The 20,741-nt window shown below is 34.2% G+C and overlaps 2 protein-coding genes across 2 annotated transcripts in view; both read right to left on the bottom strand.

The window, feature by feature from the left end:
* Positions 1-20,741, bottom strand: part of LOC115886677 — a 189,672-nt gene that overhangs the window by 33,893 nt on the left and 135,038 nt on the right. The gene's annotated exons all lie outside the window — the stretch shown is intronic.
* On the bottom strand, positions 5,192-6,121 carry LOC115886676 (piggyBac transposable element-derived protein 3-like). The gene has a single exon (XM_030905930.1). It carries the CDS (start codon positions 6,119-6,121, stop codon positions 5,192-5,194), a length of 930 nt encoding a protein of 309 aa, XP_030761790.1.

Genomic DNA, 20,741 nt, shown 5'->3' with positions numbered 1-20,741 from the left:
TATTATAATATTATTAGCAGTCCAAGAAGTATAGTCCGAAAAAAGAATTGTCGTTGTTTTGCTAATAGAGACGTTTTCTTAGGAATGGAGTAGCGAGGGCGTTATCTCCAAAGGTTAAGCGGGTATGTAAATGGATCTCCGAGCTGTTTGTCGTTCCCCATTCAAGGCTGTGCCGTTTCTAATCCCCTTTTACTCCACGAACGCCTCCCGCCGAGCAGTAAACGCTTTTATCGATCAGGATCGTAATTTCTTCTTAAGGCTTGCCACTTTTTCTTTCATTACGCGTCAATAAAACCGACGATTTATCTGCTGGTGGTTTGTGTCTGTTTGTTTTTTTTTCGAAATATTATACAACCAAAAAGAAAAATACTTGGTTTAATGTTATTAATTTTAATTTGAGCATATATTTTAGATTTGTATACTCAAGTAGATATCTTTTTATGGCTATGAATATGGAATTCTTGATCAGAATTACTTAAATTAGTATATTTGTCTTGTCTTGAGATTTCAAAAAATGGAATCGCTTGCTTCAAAATGATCTAGTATTGAATTATGCGTTTGGCATATTCTCAAAGCAAGAATACGTTCGAGGTTAGATTTTTTTTCCAATTTGTTTTAGCAAAAATATTCCCTTATGCTCTTTATTGTTAAATTTTACATTCTTACAATCAAACTTTTGATATTTTTAAATCTATACTGATATATAAAATCCTTAAGTGACTGACATACTGATTAATCACGATCTTGCTCAAATCACTCAACGTAAGAAGCTCAATTTTGGCATACAGGTTGATTCTAGGATGTAGAGGTTCGATAAGAAGGGATTTTTCGAAATTCCAGTTCCAAGAGGGTGAAACCACCCCTCAAATATTACAATATTTTTTATTCAAAAAACCGTTAAGTTTCCGAAAAAACGCTTAAACACCTATATTTTATTTTGTTTTTATATATATTTTCAGATTTTTTAGAAATGTATACAGGGTGTTTCGAAAAATCTGGTCATTGATTAATCACGATCCTGCTTAAAGCGCTTGACGTAAAAAGCTGATTTTTGGAAAACAGATTGACTTTAGGGTGTAGAGGTTCGATAAGAAGAGATTTTTCGAAACTCGAATTCTAAGAGGGTGAAACTATCCCTCAAATATTAAAATATTTTTCTTTAAAAACCGGTGAGTTTTTCGGAAAAACTCTTAAACACGTATATTTTATTTTGTTGTTTTACATATTTTAAGATTTTTTATAAATTTATACAGGGTGTTTCATAAAATATGACTAATCACGATTCTGCTTAAACTGCTTGACGTTTAAAGCTGATTTTTGGCAAACGGATTGACTGTGGGGTGTAGAGGTTCGATAAGGAAGGGTTTCTCGAATCTCAAATTCCAAGAGGATGAAAACGCCCCTCAAATATTGCAATATTTGTTATTTAAAAAACGGTTAGTCTTTCGGGAAAACGCTTGGGCAAGCATAATTTATTTGTTTTTTTACATATTTTGAAATTTTTTAAAAGTCATACAGGGTGTTCCAAAAAGCTGGGTAATTTCTTAACCACGATTCTGCTTAAACTGCTTGACGTAATAAGCTTATTTTTGGCAAACGGATTTTTCGAAAGTCAAATTCCAGCGAGATGAAACTACCTCTCAAATATTACCAAATTATATAATAATATCGCCATATTGTTTTTTCTCATGCTGACATAAATGTGAGAAAATTTTATCCAGTTTGTATGTTAATGGAAATTCTTGCTTTGCTTTATCATCACCATTACAAATGATTAATTCGACACAAACGCTAGTTAATCATAAATTTTTCTCATTTTATTTACGTTTTTTTTAATTTTCTCTGTAAAACGGTATGGTAATTCGGAAAAATATAAAAGGAATTTTCGGACCATTTAAGAACAAACATTTTTACAAAGAATTCATTTTTTCTGAGTGTCAATAATAAAAAAATCCTCTTGTAAGTATTTTCATGCAGTACTACTGATAAAAATGAATAGCTCAAGTTTATAGGTGTGCTACTTCAAGGACTCTGTATATTTATACCAAACCGGTCTCATAATTCTGGCAGGTCACAGGTCATTTACATTTTTACGTAATATCGCTTGTTGATGGGTCCACTTTCTTTTTCCTCCGCGGTATATTCGGCAAAATTACAAGGAGAGATATACCATCTAGTCTATTATTCTTAAACCGGTGTAATATGCAAATTTTATAGTATTTTATTTAATAGAGCAGAATTTTTTCACTACCTTGTCGCTGTCCATTTAATTTAAATAAAATATGGTTTACCATTTTTTATTTAAATACAGAGAGACAGAGGTTTTTCTCCTTCTCAATCGTCAAATTGATAGAGTCATTTTGTGTATTGAGATGATTGAGAAAGGAATCCAACTATCGGTTCCATTCCAGATTATGGAAGTATCGAAACAAGATGGATTTCTCCATGATGGATATCTATTTAACATCCATCATGAAGAAAACCCTACTTTTGAAAAACTAGTAGTTCCAGAAAAGACATTTTTGTTTCCTGCTTCTAACTTATTTAGTAAAAATTTAATTCGCCTGCAAAATATAAACATCCAAACTTAAAGAGACAGACCGTGTACACTTTTAGTATATACTTATCGGTTTTTAAGAAGAATCCCCAAGGAATTGCTGGATCTATGGCACGAACTGGACCAGGAAATATTACGTCGATGCTCCTGAATTTTTTACCCGCTCCTATCGAAAACGTTTTACCTCCTCCTAACTTACTCCACACGTCTCAATTAAAGGAGAGATCCTGCATTTTTTACGACCCTTTCGTGAGGGAACTTCTATATTTCGTTTATAAAAATGTCTATTTAAAATTAGGTTATGCCGTTTTTACCGCTGGAAACATACGGGGTGTCTATAAAGAACTGTAGTTGGTAGAGAATGAAAAGAGAAATTTGTTTTTTGAGTTCAGAGTGGGCTTTATAATGGAGACTGATGTTCACTGCTGCTTCCAAGTACAGCCAAGAAATAGTTGATGTGAAATCATCGGTTTTGTTAACTGAATTGTTGTAGATCCAAATTAATAAAACTTCATACAATATTTCAACGAGTTCCTTGTAAAATTTGAATGGTTTTATACGAAATATGTCTGAGAAACAGCGGTTACAAAATATAAAAATTTGCGTAAAATCATGCTTTCTGATAGGTTTTAATATCAAGGAACAGCTTGAGATTTGTTTGATTAATTGAAAGTAAATCCGGACGATGGTTCATGAACGGCTGAAAATTTCATATACGGGTGGAGAAATCGTAACAAATCTATCCTTCATTTTTAACAACGGATTTCCATATAGGAAACATCGATAATTTGTAAAAGTGAAAGCGTATTACATGGAAGAATATATTAAACTCATTTTTTATTTGAACAATACGAATGTAATACACATGCAAAGTAAGGTTTCTTGAAAAAATCGTTGGTATTTCGCCACAAAAACAGAAATCTTAAAAAAATTGTAAAAAGTGAAACTTCTTCTCACGTCTGTCCGTCTGTCCGTCTGAGTACTCCATTCGGGTACCTCTATCCACGTGTCGAATTTGGTTCCAATCGACCCATAATTAAGAAAAATCTTGATGCTTTAGTCCATCGAAACGTCGAAAGCGTCATGCTGTAGCCCGTCCCCAATTATGCCGAAATCGACCCACATTTTTCTTCAATATCAAATCCTCAGTCTCACCCTACCCACTAAATTTGGTTACGATCGGACGATATCAACTTTTAACGATTTTTACATCAAAACTAACTGTCACAGTGACACGTATCGTACACGGTCAAGTTGGCCTTGGTCCAATCTATCGACATACCAAATCTCATTTAAATCGGACGAATTTTTGATTTGATTCAGTGATGATGGGGTTTTGTTGTGCAGGAAAAGATGGGGCTCATCGAGCTCACATAGGACCCGTGTTCGGTATTTTATAAATTTAATTTCGCGCATAATTTTTTTGTTTATAATAAATAATGTTTGCCCGCTACGCGATTGCGCCTCGGGCAGTAAACTACGACTCCGAGTGTGATTTCGATATAGTCCGCCGCAGACTCAACTGTATCGCGATATCCGAAGAAATTAAGACTTTTATCCACGAGAAAGTGCAAGAACGTTCAAGGAGCTGACTTGGAAATAAGGTAGGAGAACATCCGCAATAATTCTTTTTTGTTACTTAATTTTTATTCACTTTTAACCCAGATATGCCCAAACAAATTTTGTGTCTAAATTTAACTTAAATTCTTGTTAGTTGGATACCTCATGGCACAAAACAACCAACAAAAATTGGGAAAAAAATCCTATGGTAGTGGGTCCATAAATAATGGGTGTCCTTTTAAAAGGACAGTGGGCAATTAAAACATTTTTTTATTTAGAATTTATTTTATTAAAAAAAACTAAAATAAAATCACAAAGTAAAAACGACAAAGAGTTCTTAATTATGGACGAGTATGATAAGTAATGAAACAGCGCACATGAAGTGTTACATTTTCGGCATTTTGTTGACACTTTTTTATGACACACCCTGCATCTCGTTTGTTTATCTTGCTCTTCAATTAGGTGATCCAATCTGTCATACCTCGTTTCCACGTTTTCCAATGGTGATATTTTAAGCCTTCTACATAAATTAAGCCCCCTGTCTTCTTTATTACTTTGAATAAGAGACGTGGCAACATTTCTTCGGAATGCCAAATGATCGAGTTTGCCTCCCTGTTTGCGATGAAGTTGCTATGCGTTTTGCTCAGCTGCATCGAGTAAGTGTGTTATCAGGGAAAAATACCATTTTTTGCCTCTAATACTGACACGATATAGGCTGATATTTTGATCGCTCCGATCCACACCCCCCATACTGATGTTATATTTTTTTTATATTCTGTGGTTGTTGCACAGGCATTCTTTTTTTTTTCTTTTTGAGAATAGCGAGTGACCTGATGTAATGGAAATACGCCATAATAATTTGAAGCCATATGCACCATATTATTATCGGACCACTTAACAAGAACTATAGAATTACTTTGGATGTTCTAAAATCAAAATCTCCTCGATTTTTCTTGAGGTCTGCATCAGACGCCAACTGACAATTTCCTAGCCGATTTTTTCTTATAATCCCCGTAGCCCTCACGCCTTTCTCTGTTAGGGGCAAAGTGGTGAAAAAGTTATCGAAATAAATACTTACGGGAGTTCTAATTTCGAACGTAAAACATCAGTGTACTCCAATACAACAGAAAGCCCCAACCCTAAGTTTTTGTAGCAATCCTTGATCTCAGATTTTGCGCCCTGATATGGTTCATACCAGATTATATATCCAATAGCTGAAGCATCAACCCATAGTTTATACCCATACCTCAATGGCTTGCCTCGTATAAACTGTTTACAGCCGTGACGACCGAAGTAAGGTACCATAGGTTCGTCGACGCAATGAAACTCATCAATTGGGGCAAAATCAAGAAATCGACTATTTATTTTATCAAAAAAGGGTCGAACCTTAGCAAATCTATCGTTCTTATACAAATTATTGTTGTCGCAACAATGTATGTTTGACAAAATATGTTCAAAACGGTTTCGAGACATGGAATTAGACACTATATTATTATAACAATCAGACGAATTTTCCCAAAACATTCTGCGTCTTGGAACCGAAACGTAACCACTCAAGAGAAGTATTCCAAAAAAAACTTTGATTTCTTCTGGGGCAATATCGGACCTTTTGTTTTTACTAGCTGCGTAGTTATTAGTGTAAAAAACAAACATGTCTATTATCTCCTTGTCAAAAAAGTTTTCAAATAACTGTATAGGTGAAAGATTGCTCGATGGCAAAACAAAATTGGGCCATTCAGTTTCAAGACGTGCATTTTTTATGTCGAATTTTTCCCACTTGTACGTTTTTTTCTTGATCTCGTCATAGTGCCTTTTAGACAACAATCCTTTACGCAACTCTGACAGTGGGATTTTGTCTTCATCTTCCCATTCGTCGTCGGAATTATGCGCGAACAATTCGGCTTCTGCTCGAAGCTGAGCAGTTGGTAAATTGTTGACGTCGACAACGTCCTCATCGCCCGAATCTTCATCGGTTAAAACTTCGCAGGAGTTAGTTGGTGGCATAATTACAATATCCACTGGATTGATACCGAGGTCGTCTTCGTCTTCTTCCAAGACCGAAAGAAGATCAGCAAGTGTGTCTCGCCTAAAAAAATGCAGTATATTGGCCCACTGTCCTTCTAGAAGGACACCCGTATTTCCACCCACGTGGACGCAAACAAAATGCAGATATGAACATAACCTTATTTTAATAATGTAATGACACTATTTATTAACTAATTTTAAAACCCTACTGGATGATTATGCCTTCCAATTTTAAATAAACTTACCCGATTATTCTGAAGTCGTAGTGAACATCCATAGCGTTTACTAAAACTCAAATATTCACAAAAAAACGTTCAAAAAACGTATTGGTTCATACTAAACATACAGTTTATAGCTTAAACACGAAAAATAACATAATTCCATCTAACGGGAACCGTCTGATTTATGATAAGCGTTGTTAAAATAGAGACCTGTAAAATGTCCTTCTAGAAGGACAGTGGGCATATCTGGGTTAATTTAAATATTACTTCTTATTTTCTTAAAATAAATAAAACACCAGAACCAGTCCGAATGGATTTACAACCCATTTAAATTTAAATATAAAACGGTCCGAGTTACGATGCTCCAAGCTTCGTTATCATTTTTCTCTCATTGTCTCGTGTGCGCATCTGCGCTCATGGATCACCGAACCGTCAAATCGTGGGGGGGCGTCAAGAGGGGCGTCAGTGTAAAACTTGCATGCGAAACCTGGAGACTTAAGGATATCCAAGGAGTGGATATGACAAAAGACCCAGGTAATAAAGGTCATTCACAGAACCAAATGCCTCAAGTGGCAATAGACATGACGAAAAACGGACAAGAGATGGACCAGGAGAATTACAGCATGATACCTACGAGTAATTCAGAGACCAAAAAAAAACAACGCTTTATTGTACAAAAAGCCAAAACAGCTTCATCGACAAAGCATTCACAAAACAAAAAAGCACAGAAACAAATATACAAATAATAAAAAAGAACTGTCATACAATACAAATCAATTAAAAAAAAAATAACGTCATAAAATTACAAATAAAACATATATAGACATTGCAGAACACAGGCGTATCTAGAAAATTTTACAAAAGGAAAATTGTAAACGAATAAAATCATGTTATATATCATAAAATCAAGAGTTATAAAATATTAAATATTAAATACTAGACCTTTAACCAGCGTGTGAGATGATCAAAATTTTAAAATTCAAAATTGTTCATGATTAAACATCAACAAAAAAGTCGTTTACCGCATATAGGGCTCTCTCCAGTAAGTATGATTTCAGAGCTTTGCGAAATGCGGGAAAGAATGAAAGTGACTTGATATTCGAAGGCAAATGATTGTACATTTTCTTGGCATTGTACAGTATTGAACCTTTAACTAGTTCAGAGCTCGGGGCAGATAAAGATCGTGCTCTGCATTCCTAAGTGGATAGTTGTGAGAAGGCCTTTCCGGAATAGAGAATATGTGCTTGCGGATTAAGCAAACGGATTCAAAAACGAATAAGGAAGGAAGAGTCAGTATTTTGAAATTTTTAAAGAAATTCTGGCAGTGAGTTCTACTGGTTAATTCCAATAAGTATCGAACTGCTCTCTTTTGAAGTTTGAAAATACGATCAAATTTTGTCGCGCAGCAAGTACCCCAGAATGAAAGGGCATAACGAAGATGTGACTCAAAAAGGTCATAATAGGCTATTCTAGAGGTTGAGAAGTTAAGTTCCTTAGAAACTGATCTTAGCGCAAAACAGGCAGCGCTTAGTTTCTTTGATAGAGCTTCGATGTGAAAGTGCCATTTTAACGAGTTGTCTACAACAAGTCCTAAGAACTTCACAGAGTCCACGACGTCAATGGTGGTGTTATTAAGTACAAAAGGTTGTATAGTACTTTTATATGACAAAACTTTTTTGACAGGAGATTAGAATCGCACCAAGACTTAATGGTGCGTAAATCACTGGATATAGTATTATATAGTGCCGCAACATCTGGGCCGCTCCCGCTCTTGGCGCTTAGTTTCTTTGATAGAGCTTCGATGTGAAAGTGCCATTTTAACGAGTTGTCTAGAACAAGTCCTAAGAACTTCACAGAGTCCACGACGTCAATGGTGGTGTTATTAAGTACAAAAGGTTGTATAGTACTTTTATATGACAAAACTTTTTTGACAGGAGATTAGAATCGCACCAAGACTTAATGGTGCGTAAATCACTGGATATAGTATTATATAGTGCCGCAACATCTGGGCCGCTCCAAGTAAAACTAGTATCGTCCGCAAAGACGCAGATTTTACCGCTAATATCTAGACTTGCAATGCCGTTGATAAACACCAGAAATAAAATAGGGCCAAGTACTGATCCCTGAGGAACACCACATTCTATAGGCTTACAAGAAGACATAGACGCATCAATCCTCACAAGCTGCCTTCTGTTGCCAAGATACGACTTAAGCCATTCGAGCGGCACTCCCCTGAATCCATAGTATTGCAATTTGTTAATTAAGATATTATGATTTACAGAATCGAAAGCCTTAGAGAAATCACAGAAAATTGTAGCTGTAGAGTGATGGTTATTCAGGCTAGAGTATACATTATTAAAAAGGTCGAACATAGCATCATTTGTGCAACTGTTACTTAGAAATCCAAATTGATGGGTAGAAAGTATTTTATATTTAAGGAGAAAAGATAGAAACCTTTTTTTAACCAATCTTTCAATGATCTTAGATAATGTGGGCAGGAGTGCAATTGGGCGATAGTTCGAAGCTTCATCTTTATCACCTCCTTTATACAGAGGAATAATTATAGCTGTCTTAAGGCAGTTTGGAAAAACTTCTTTTTGGAATGACTCGTTAATTAAAGTAGTAAGATGGATTAATGTGCATTCAGGAAGTTCAGAGAACATTTTGAGAGTAAGCCCATCAGTCCCAGATGAGGATTTGTTTTTAATACTATTAATTGTACTACGGAGCTCATCTAATGCTACGGGCGTGAAAAAGAAACAGTGTAAATTCTCATTTCCTTTAGGGAGATATGAAAGTGAATCATGGGAAGGAGTTATGGTGTTCACAAATTTTTTAGCCACATTAACAAAGTAAGTGTTTAAATCTTCAGGTGAAATTTTGTCAATGTCAAGTTGTATTTTCTAAACGTTAGGCTTTTGCTTTATTCGAAGTAGTTTTAAATTACAAAAATATATTTCGGGCATCACAAAAATATCTTTTTTATTTTTCAGATTTCTCTTTCAGTGGCAAAATACCAATACCCAGACGATTTCTCAATAAGAGGTCAAGTTTTTGTTCTCTAACGTCTTGGCGTTTATCCTATCGGGACTTCTTCTCAGTATTTCGTTCGTTCTTCTGCTCGTCCGTAGCTCATTGAACGGCCTCCGCGAAGCTAACGACCTTTAAAATGCCGTCGGCCATGAAAACTATTCTCGGCCTTTTGCGGCCGGAGCGGAATACCCGCCATCGCGAACCATCGCGCCAATTTTCGTACCGAAAGACGAACAACACGAAGAGAGCCCTAGTCTTCTTGTTTTTATAGTTCTTCTCGACCAGACAGGGCAAGGTTACCTAGGTTGTTCAGATATTGCACTCTATTAAAAGTATTTCTCTCATACTACAGGTTCGGTGCATTCTTCGCCGGTGCTGCTACCATCGGGGAATATCGTAAACAACCGGCATATACAAATACACGGATTTAAATAGCCAGTACACGAAAATATCATTATACAGGGTATTTAAAAAAAAACATGTGCCATCTCTCGTGGGGAGATTCCTCACGTTTGACTAGAAAAAATTCATAATCCTTGATTATGAATTTTAATTATTGTTGGTACATTGATATACTAATAAAATCAGAAGAGACCGCTTCGATTAATTCCAGTTGCCACGCCCTATCTAATTCGAAGTTCAATAAAACACAAGTTTACTTAATGCAGAATGAGTTACATAGAGGCCACTAGCTTTTTAATTTTAACAGCCGGGTGGTCGGGATTCAAAGATATTAATAAAAGGGCGCCACGAGATTATACTCTATGAACTCGGCAATAAAGATGTAACTATTAAGTAGACTTCAACACTAACCTCGAACTGTTGAGTGCAACTACCATGAACTTCAAATATGCTATAACTCGTTAAACTTAAGTGACTCTAACTTAACTATGAGACTAGACTGTAAATAATACTACTAAAAATATTTAAGCAATTTATTAAAATATTAAAAAATTAAATATATATAAAAACGAATGAAATGTAAAATGTAATATTATGTTAAGAAATTATTTAAATCGAAAGGTTGGAAAAGAAAATGGAATTTTAAATTAAATGCAATAACTAAACCTATGACGTCAAACCCCCTTATCTAACTTAATACTAGATACAAACAGGGTGGTTTACACAAATGAAATCTATATTGTACTAATCTAAACTGTCTTACTCTACTCGATATGATATACTTGAAAACTTCCTCCGGCTGAGCTACGGCGTATAGCTACAGGGTTGCTAAGGCGGTGTACAGCAGCTCGGTGTACTGTCACTGGAGCCCACGGATGTCAGCAGCGGTACAGGTGAAAGGTAGGTGTTGATATTTCAAATGGTGAACATAAAAACCCTAAATAATATTGGTTGTCTTAGAAAAGAGCCTCAATTATAGAACAAGGACTAGCACAACGTGTAGGAGTGAAGGTAATAAAGAAGGACTAATCAAATCTGAACTTTACCTCAATGAGGGTTTATGATGCCCAACGGGTAACTCTACACACGGGCAACAGGAACGGATGGAATTCTGGACTGTTCTGTGCTGTACGGTCTGGATCGGTCTCCTTGCTCTACAATTACGAACAACCAAATAAGACTTAAGAAAGATAACACTCAACTAATCTTTCTACACCACGTGGGCGTGGAAAAATCGAAAACCAGACAACAATATGAACAAAAATCAGTTGAGCATTGACTTAGAATAGGCAGAAAAATTATAGCATACCTTTGAACTATTCGCGGACTTCTTGGGCACGTGGAATCGGAATATCGGTCGGAGAATTTGGCTATTTAATCCCTTACGGAAATTGGTCGGTGGTCCATGTAAACTCAACAAAATCCAACCACGTCTCTGACCAAATATGTTTCGGAAGCCTTAATCCTTCTTTACGAAGACCTGCTATTCGCCAACAGGGAATGCTTCACGAAACGGCAGCCAGTTCTTCACGACGATATTCTCGGTCGGGGAGTACACAAGAAGTGATGCAAGGATTCGATTTCCTTCACAAAATCAGATTTTAACCGGAAATCTCCCTCCAGGATATAGATAGAGAACTATATATCTTGACTAGTCCAACTCACAAAAAGGCATAAATAAAAAAAACGATGTTCTAGAATATTTTCTATTGTCATATTTCATATCCGGTCAATGAACGAACTGTCAAACCTTAACTCACAAATTCCCACAATTAAATGAACGAATTGCACACTGCGATCCACATCAAAAATAAACAATTTAACTACGACATTTTATCTGATAAATATAAAATTTCAATACCAAAACAAAGGATAAATAAATCCAAAAACATCTGATTTGATCTGACAGTGACAAGGGACAAGTGATGACCAAAGATATAGAGAGATGGACAAAAATTCTAATGCTGGGCGGTATCCAGTGACAATATTCTGTGGCTATATAATGTCGCGGTGTATAACGGGTTGCATAATCGTAAAATTTAAATAAAATAATATTTAACAACAAAATTATAGTAAACATGATGCAAAAATAATAGTTATTTGCGATAATTTATGAGCTAGCACACAGAGGTCGAGGAAATTTGACTGTTACACAGTTTTCTACCTTTTTCGTGACAGGAAAGTCAGTAACTGGTAGCGGCTAGACAGCTAACTTTTAGTCCATAAGGATATTTCGAGATTTTTCATTTTTTCCTTTGTGTATAAGCTTAAAGCTACCTTAAATTCAAAATTTGAAGTTTGTGACACATCTAGAGAGTACGTTAGAATTTTCATGATCTAGAGTACGTTAGAATTTTCATGATCTGTCAGTGAGTCAATGTCGAAATTAAAGAAATTTGACAAGCGATAATTCATAAAATATGAGGTATAATTACTAGATATTTTGGTAATCTAGGCAGCCATAGTACGTCCTCATGTGTAGTGAAAATTAATATTCTTGCTCTATCCACAACGAAGTTACAGGGTGGTCAAAAAGTGCCGCTGATACCTTCGAGAAAAGGATGGTACGGCTGTGCTCGACTTGGCGGGGTACTGCCGTGCCCCCAGATTATTTATAAACCATTTTGATTTGTCTATTGAAAGAAAGAAGCGTTAGTTCTTTAATCATCTGTATAAAAAAGAAGAAGTTTTAATTATGTAACCATAATTAGCAACTGAAAGGAACACAAAAAATATATCCATAATTAAATACCGACAAAACAAAATCCAGTTAGACGGTTCCAAAAAAAAACAATCCGGTCTTCTGTTATTTTTTCTTTCTTTCTTACTGTGTATTCTTCAGTCAAACGAATCAAAAGCTTGAAACGGTACATTCTAATTACGGTCTATGGGAATAATTCTTAACCATACAGGCCCCATTATATTCGTCTAATTTCCACGTAATTATGCATGTGGAACACCAGGCTATTAAGGTGGATGGCATTGTGTAATACTGTTAGGCACAAGGACAAAGACAAGGACGTTTTGAAGAGCCCCGTATATTCGGCGAATGGTTTTATAGGCTAAACATTGCCAGATTTACCGGCCGTAACAATTTTCTGTACATTTTTGAAGCTTCATAAATATTTGTAAAGTTGAAAATTGTTGATGATGCTTTATTAACTACTATAGGGTCTGCCAAGTTGAGCACAGCTGTACTGTCTTTATCTCGAAGCAACTCAGGGTACATTTGACCCCCCCCTGTAACAGCGTCGTGGATAAGAAAAAATCTTAATTCTTCAGCTTCATTCAGAACCTCGCAATTAGTGGAATAAATTAGTGGTTTCAATTTCAAACAAGGTACACAAACAAACAAACAAAAGATAATACAAAACAAGTATACAAATTACATTGTTTAAAATAAACATTTATAAATGTTTACAATGCCAACCCAAGTAACATTTTAAGTTCCTTTAGGTTATATATCCTCAAGGTTAGTTATATAAAGGTTTAATAAATGTCTCATTGGTATCTTACAGTGTTTTGATTTATATAAGTGTAGCGTTGGTCACTTATCACTAATAGTAACCTTAAAATGTTGTTTATCACTTTCCTTATAAAACTAGAGGTTCTTGTTACTAAAGGTTTTATAGTAAGGTTTTATAAAGGTGTTCACATCTATTTTATATAACTTCTGGTATTAGGTGTTAGAAAGGTACGCAAGATATACACTATATAATTAAAGGTGTTATTAAGAACCATTATGTAACCAATAACACTACAAGTTATATAATTGCTCCCTCAAATCGGTTTTTTTGCACCTTTCAAATGGTTGCATGCTTTATATAACCTGTAGTTGCCGAATATCAAACCTAATGACATAACCTCAAATTTTTAATATAATCAAAACAAATAATATATTGGCAAGCAAAGCAATTCGGTATTATAATAAATAATAAAAAAATAAACCGGACAAAACACAAAAATACATCTACGTTCAAAAGGAAGGTTCTTCAGAGTTTAAAAAAATAGGAATAATCCAAACCTCATTCAAACTACATCTACCAATATTGAAAGCCAACATGCAAATTTACCATCCACAAGCAGAGATCAGGATCGACCTGAGATATTTCCAACAGAAAGTTGCCAAAACGATCAGGAACAGGAAGATGCCTGGTTAAGGCATTAAAGAATGCATAACATAAGAGAATGAGCTTTGCGCTTTAACATTACACATTCTGCACTTAAAGAGCTTTGTTCTATAGTCAATTCATTTATAACTGTTCTACCAAAGTACCAAAGGACCCTAGAACTCTTTTGAAAACTCCTACCACTTTAAATATAGATCAAATTGAACCAAAACAGTATTATTTCAATTTTATGAGGTTATGTTTTGTTTTCTGCACATTTTCTGTCAAATTGCTGTAATGTTAAACTTCGTTCGCAGGGAGTCGCTACAGTCGACACCTCGGGTTACATTAAGGTTTTCTGGGTGACTAAAAGTAGCCATAAACACCCCGGCATTTATAATGGTGATTTGTATCACCTTTAGTTGTATAAAACACTAAAATTGGTGTTTTAAATAACCCAAACTCATTTACGCAACCTTAAGTAACCAAATTTATATAATGGTTGATGAGTATGTTATAGACCCTAAAGTAATATAGCACTTTAAATATAATGGACGCCATTATTATTGATGTCTTCATTTTGGCTACAATGAGTATTTCTAAGATAACGTTGAAAACTGGTACAAAACTATATTTTGGCCAGTTGCCAGTTATTTCTATGTATTAAAAAGTCGTATGTTCTATTATTTATATTAATAAATTTGACTTTCATTACAAAAATTTTACCATATTTTTTTTTGTTTATAAAAAAATCTATTAAATAATTCTGCTTTTGGGGGCGCATGTGTTTTTTGGAGGTAAAATTGATTTTCACACAGTAAATTTAATATCGCATATGTATTTAGTACTCTGGATAGGCGCAATAGATGTTATTAAACCAGTAATTTCTATAAAGTCATTTGCATAATGCAAACGCTTTTGTAGGCTATGACAGGGATGGCGTCATTTTGTCTCTTTTGTGTCTGGTCTGGATTATCTGTGTAGGACAACTTGGAGCAATAAGATCATATCTGCTTTTTATGTTAAAAAAAGAGGCAAATATTAAAGTAGTTAGTCAGAAAGAAACAAGTATATTTTCAAAAAACGCGCATGCGCGATATTTCTATGGAGGTAGTCTCTGGAAAACTTCTCACCACCACTATATAACTATTATATACCCTTTTTCAGTTTTATAGCGGTAACTCGATAGGATATATAAAGGTGTTGAGAAAGTTTTCAAGACTTTGGTTGCACACCTTGAGTGTTTAGGGTTACCATAGGAACAGTTATAAAATGGACCGTTTAGGGCATATAAGTGTTATATAATGGTTACCAATAACTCACGACAACCATTCTGGATGCGTTTAGGTTGTATAATATGGTGTTGGGAAGTTTCCTAACACACTTATAAAACAAAAAATGCTTCTTGGGAAAGAACAAAAAAATAAAAATAATATTCAAAAATATTTAGTAAGTTTATAGTAAATATAGCAATAGCAAACATTAGACCAGTGTTTACAAGATCAAATACGATTATCAAAATATAATTCATTTACGGCGTAGAAAGCCTTGTCTAGTAAATAAGAGTTCAATGCTTTGCGAAATGAAGAAAATGAGGTTATGGATTTGATTTAAAATGGCAGGTGATTGTGCATTTTTTTCGAGTTGTATAATATTGAACATTTAACTAACTCTGAGCGTGGGGTAGGTAGATAAAGATCTTGCTCCGCGTTCCTGAGTGGATAAGTGTGAGATGGCCTTTCTTGAGAAGCCGATAAACGGATACAAATATAAATAAGGAAGGAAGAGTTAATATTTTTAATTTTTTAAAAAAGTCCTGGCAATGAGTTCTGCTGTTTAGTCCCAGTGAATATCGAACAGCTCTCTTCTGGAGCTTGAAAATGCGGTCAAATTGAGTCGCACAACACGTACCCCAGAATGGAAGGGCATACCTAAGGTGCGACTCAAAAAGTGCATAATAAACAGTTCTAGCCACTGACAAGTTAAGCTCCTTAGAAACAGATCTTAATGCAAAACAGGCAGAGCTCAATTTTTTCGACAATGCGTCGATATGCTTGTCCCATTTCAGAGAATTGTCTACAACAAGCCCTAAGAATTTTATAGATTTTACGACGTCAGTGGTGGTGTTGTTAAGTACAAAAGTCTGCAGCGAGTTTTTATACGACAAAGCTTTAGTTTTAGAAATGTTGAGACTCAGGAGGTTCGAATCGCACCAAGATTTAATGGTGATTAAGTCATTTGATATAATCCTATGAAGTGCCGTGGCGTCCTTGTTCCTCCAAGTGAAGCTAGTGTCGTCCGCAAAAAGACATAACCTAACAATACACTATTCTTCTTCTTCTTATCACGCCCTCTCCTGCCGAAGGTTGGCGATCCAAATGGCAAGTGTGGCTCTGGAAACTGCAGCCCGGAAGATTTCCGCAGACGAGCGTTCAAACCATCTCACAGTGCTTCGTCCAATGGACAAAAATCGAAAAAAAAGTTAAAATTTACTAATATCGGAATATGTAATTTTATACTTATAGCAATGTTCAACCATCCTGTATATTATTTTTCATAAACAGCGTTTTTTTGTTAGCAAATATTTTCACTAAAAATAAATTTTGCGATCATTATCTTATATCAATGAAAAGAATAACATTTATAGTAGTTCTGTATATGGAGTTAAACGTAAACGAGTTAGTACGTACTTAATTGAAAGCCACTATGGATATTGTTAAACAAGGTATGTACTTTAAATTTATTTCTAAACAAGTTCGTGATTGTTTAGTTTTTATTTATTTTTTAAAATGATTCTTAAATGGGTATAAAAATTTTACGTTTTCAAACTTCAAAAGGCATTTAAAAAAACATATCAAAACATATCGTATTTATTGAATATTTTTGTTGTCATATTCATACACATTTAATTTTTGTATAGTTACCTGCGTCTGCTTGCGACGAACTTTATTTTATAATACTTTTCAGATGGAGTAAAATTGACAAGCAATGCCGATCTGGTTAATACTTGGCTTGATCATAAGGACAAGAACTCAAAATTATTTGTATTTCAAAAAATGTGTTCTTTATTAGATATTGATGAACATTCCACTCAAATGAGACCATTTGTGCCTGAAAAAGCCCACTATTTTGGAGCGAAACGTCGCATAAAAAGTTTCCATCTTTCAATTTATTATAAAACCTCATACCCAAGAAAACGAAAAAATAATATATTGATATGGTCTATTAAAGAGGTAACTATTAACATCCGAACCCCTCATACCAATAAAAAGAACAGTAACAACGCGAAAAAGTAACATATTTGAAAATGATGTACAGAAATATCTTATATGTGCGGATATTTCATCTACCTGTGATTTGGATACTATAAATTTGGAAGATTCTGTCAGCAGTGATTCTTCTGAATCAGAGTAGTTACGATCTATGCATTTTGTTGTCCTAATGTAAATTTATAGTATCTTGTTTTTTTTTTAATTAAATATAGCATTAATGTTTCTTTTTCATTAAAGAAAAACATTTTTATCTTATATTGGCTTATATTGTAGGATCATGTTCTAATGTTATTTCAATTCTTTTTTATCACAGGAATTTATTTAATACTTACACCGTTTTCATACTATAACTTATTATTTGCTTAGATGGAACACAGCTCCAACATTTTTATTATTTATAAGATTTTTTTTCATAAACGTGGGACTAAGAACATCATCATTTAGTACAATGAGACTACTCATCATTTGTGTCAAATAAACCTAGTTTGAATAAATTACCTACAATAAAAGAGAAGTTTTGCATTTTTGTCCTCTAGAGCCATATGTTCGAAGCACTGTGCATCTCCTCAAATTTTTTAGCCATGAGTTCTGGCGTCTTCCTACTGATCTTTTCCCTTGCACTTTGCCCTCTATTATGTGGCGCAGTATTTCGTATCTACCACCTCTCATCATATGACCCAGGTATTGCATTTTTCTTTCCTTGATGGTGTTCAGTATCTCTTTTTGTTTCTGCATGCGCTGGAGTACTTCATTGTTGGTGATCCTTTGTACCCATGAGATTCGCAGCATCCGTCTCGGTCTGTGAATCCAGTGTCCAGCTCTCACATCCATAGAGTAACACAGAGAAGACGTAGCATCTGGCCATTCGAGTTCTGAGATCCGCACTGAGGTCTAATACACTATTACAATTGCAAAAACATCTAGAATTGCAAATGGATGTAGAGCAGGAAGCATCTTGTCGTCGCAGAAAATAATAATTTATCGCAGGAACCGGCAAAACAATGCCGAGACGTTACTTCGTTACCATTTAAATTTATTTTCGTTGCCGTTGTCGCGGCAAATTGAAGACGGGAGACCTCCAGGCGGGCGAGACGTCCCGATCGGGAGAGAATAAATATAAATTGGAGAGACGGATTGTCTTGTTCCGAGGTCGTGGCGTCTTTCTCTTCTTTCTCCATATTTTACGACGAGTTTTGATGGAGGAACAGGAAAAATGCAAGCAGTAGTGAGATTTATATTTGGTTCTGTATAATGAGATCTTCTTGGAAAGTGTAATAAAATACTTTGAAGAAAATCACACAAGTCACAAAAAAAAATTGCCAAATTTAAATAATATTAGTATTTTAATAAAGCACGCTTTTAGATGTTTCAAAAAACTTTTAATAAGAGTAACTTTAACTCTACATATATGTTTCGGCTTTTTAGGCCTTTTTCAAGAGTTTTCAAGAACTTATTAAAAGTTTTTTGAAACATCTAAAAGCGTGCTTTATTAAAATACTAATATTTCAACGATGTTTCACAAGGAACCAACCACAGCTTCAGTACAATTTATTAAATAATATTGGCTGTAATAGTCGTAATATTTACGTCCAACGGATAGATAATTTTATTTTTTACTGAGTTTAGTATATTCTATCACATTTTCAAAGGACACAAATGTAGCAATGCTAAAAAAATGTAAAAAAAATGTAAAAGCCAAAATGTAGGGAAAATAATCAGCTATTGAGACTCTAATTGAAAAAAAAATGATTTGACTTCAACTTCCTAATTACAAAATGCATGAACATAAAATCAGTCCCTAAATAGCATGAACGAACTACATAACTATATTTATGCACACTGTGTACATACATCCATATCTCGTGACTGCAAATTTGTCCTTCCGTTTAACCTAAAAACCTTCGCTACTTTCCAGTGTAAACAGGGCTTTAGGCACGCTCCGCCGGTTTCGAGCTTTTGTAAATACGGCCTAACTAACTGTGAGAAAAAAGAAATCGAAGAACTATAGCAAGCGATCCAAAATCATTGAAATAGTTGGCTCTTCCGATTTTGTCCAGTTGGTTGGAACATTTATCACCATAGCGTCAAAATACACCAAAAAGTAAATAATATGATTAATTATTGAATGATATTTAAATTAGTTTTCCATAATATTAGTGAAACTCATCAAAACGGGATGAGAAATAAATGGATTTAATCCGAAATTTTTCTAATTTAATTATTGAATATGTATCTCAAAATAAATAAAAAAATATTGGTTAGGTTATGTCCTCGTACCAATCATTAATACTAAAATCCTCTAACACATTGCCAAATATTTCAATCATTGTTAATTGCTCTATATCAATATTTTCAGTTTCTTTTGCAATTTTAAATCACTTGTTTAACTTGTTTGACTGTAAAAAAACGAGAGATCGAGGAACTATACTTTTGAGTGACACACTATTTTCAAGTCTAGGCACCGTTATAGTCTAGTTCAATAAAATTATGAAGCAAAAATTTATGGTATTGTTTGCTTTTATTTGTTTTCGTAGTCGAAAGTGAGGCTAATGTTGTTTGTGGTTTCCTTGGAATTTCATTTTTTTCTTGGTTTCGACAGACATTGTCTACCTTTAGTAATAAAATCGAAATTTGTTCTATATTTACTAATATCGATACTAAAAATATCGATACTTAAGATATAGGGAAATTAAAATAACTTCCGTTGCACATCATAATACGACCACCAGCAAACTCCGTAAGACGACGCATGATGTCATTGATGACGTGCAACGAACGGAAATTGTTCCAATTTCTCTATATATAGTTTTTAAGAAATAAACATTTCTGTACAGCACAGAGATTTAAATAACCGATATTCAAGAAGCTCAAGATACTCAAAAAGAATATCGATATTGATAATGAATATAGATGTTAGAAATATCTATACTCAAAAAATCGATATTTATAACATAGGTTTTAAAAAAATAAACATCTGTGTTCCTTAGGACAAAGATGTTTTTGTTAATACTTAAAATTTTGCTAATGCTTAAAATATAGCTTTTTTGATTATCGATATTTTTAATATCGATATTTGCATATCGATATTATCAATATGACAGGTTTATCGATATTACGTGCACCATAGTACAAAGACATTTAATTTCTTTAAATATGTATATTAAGTATATATTCGATTTTTTTGGTATCGATATTTTTTAGTATCGATATTTGATTATCGACATTCAGTATCGAAAGATCACAGTCTACTAAGTAACTAAGTAACGTGCCTTCTGCAGAAAGGTAAAGATCTTTATAGTTCATCTGGGTACATACATATTTATATTATCGATATTGAAAATATAGATTCTAAAAATATTAATAGGTATATAAAATATTGATTCTAAAAAATCGATATCAAAAAAAAATTTTTATTGAATAGATGGGTACTGTGCTAAGGAAATTTGAGGAAGTCTTACTTCAGGATATTACAGTTTAAGAAAACACGATAAATCATCGGCTAAGGTAGGGATGTATACAGTGTATCTATATATTTTTAATATATCGATATTAAAAATATCGA

This window comes from Sitophilus oryzae, unplaced genomic scaffold (genome assembly GCF_002938485.1).
Source record: "Sitophilus oryzae breed Bouriz unplaced genomic scaffold, Soryzae_2.0 scaffold_494_pilon_pilon, whole genome shotgun sequence".
Taxonomy (NCBI): Eukaryota; Metazoa; Arthropoda; class Insecta; order Coleoptera; family Curculionidae; genus Sitophilus; species Sitophilus oryzae.
The sequence above is the reverse complement of the archived record's forward strand: the minus strand, read 5'-3'. Positions and strand labels throughout refer to the sequence as shown.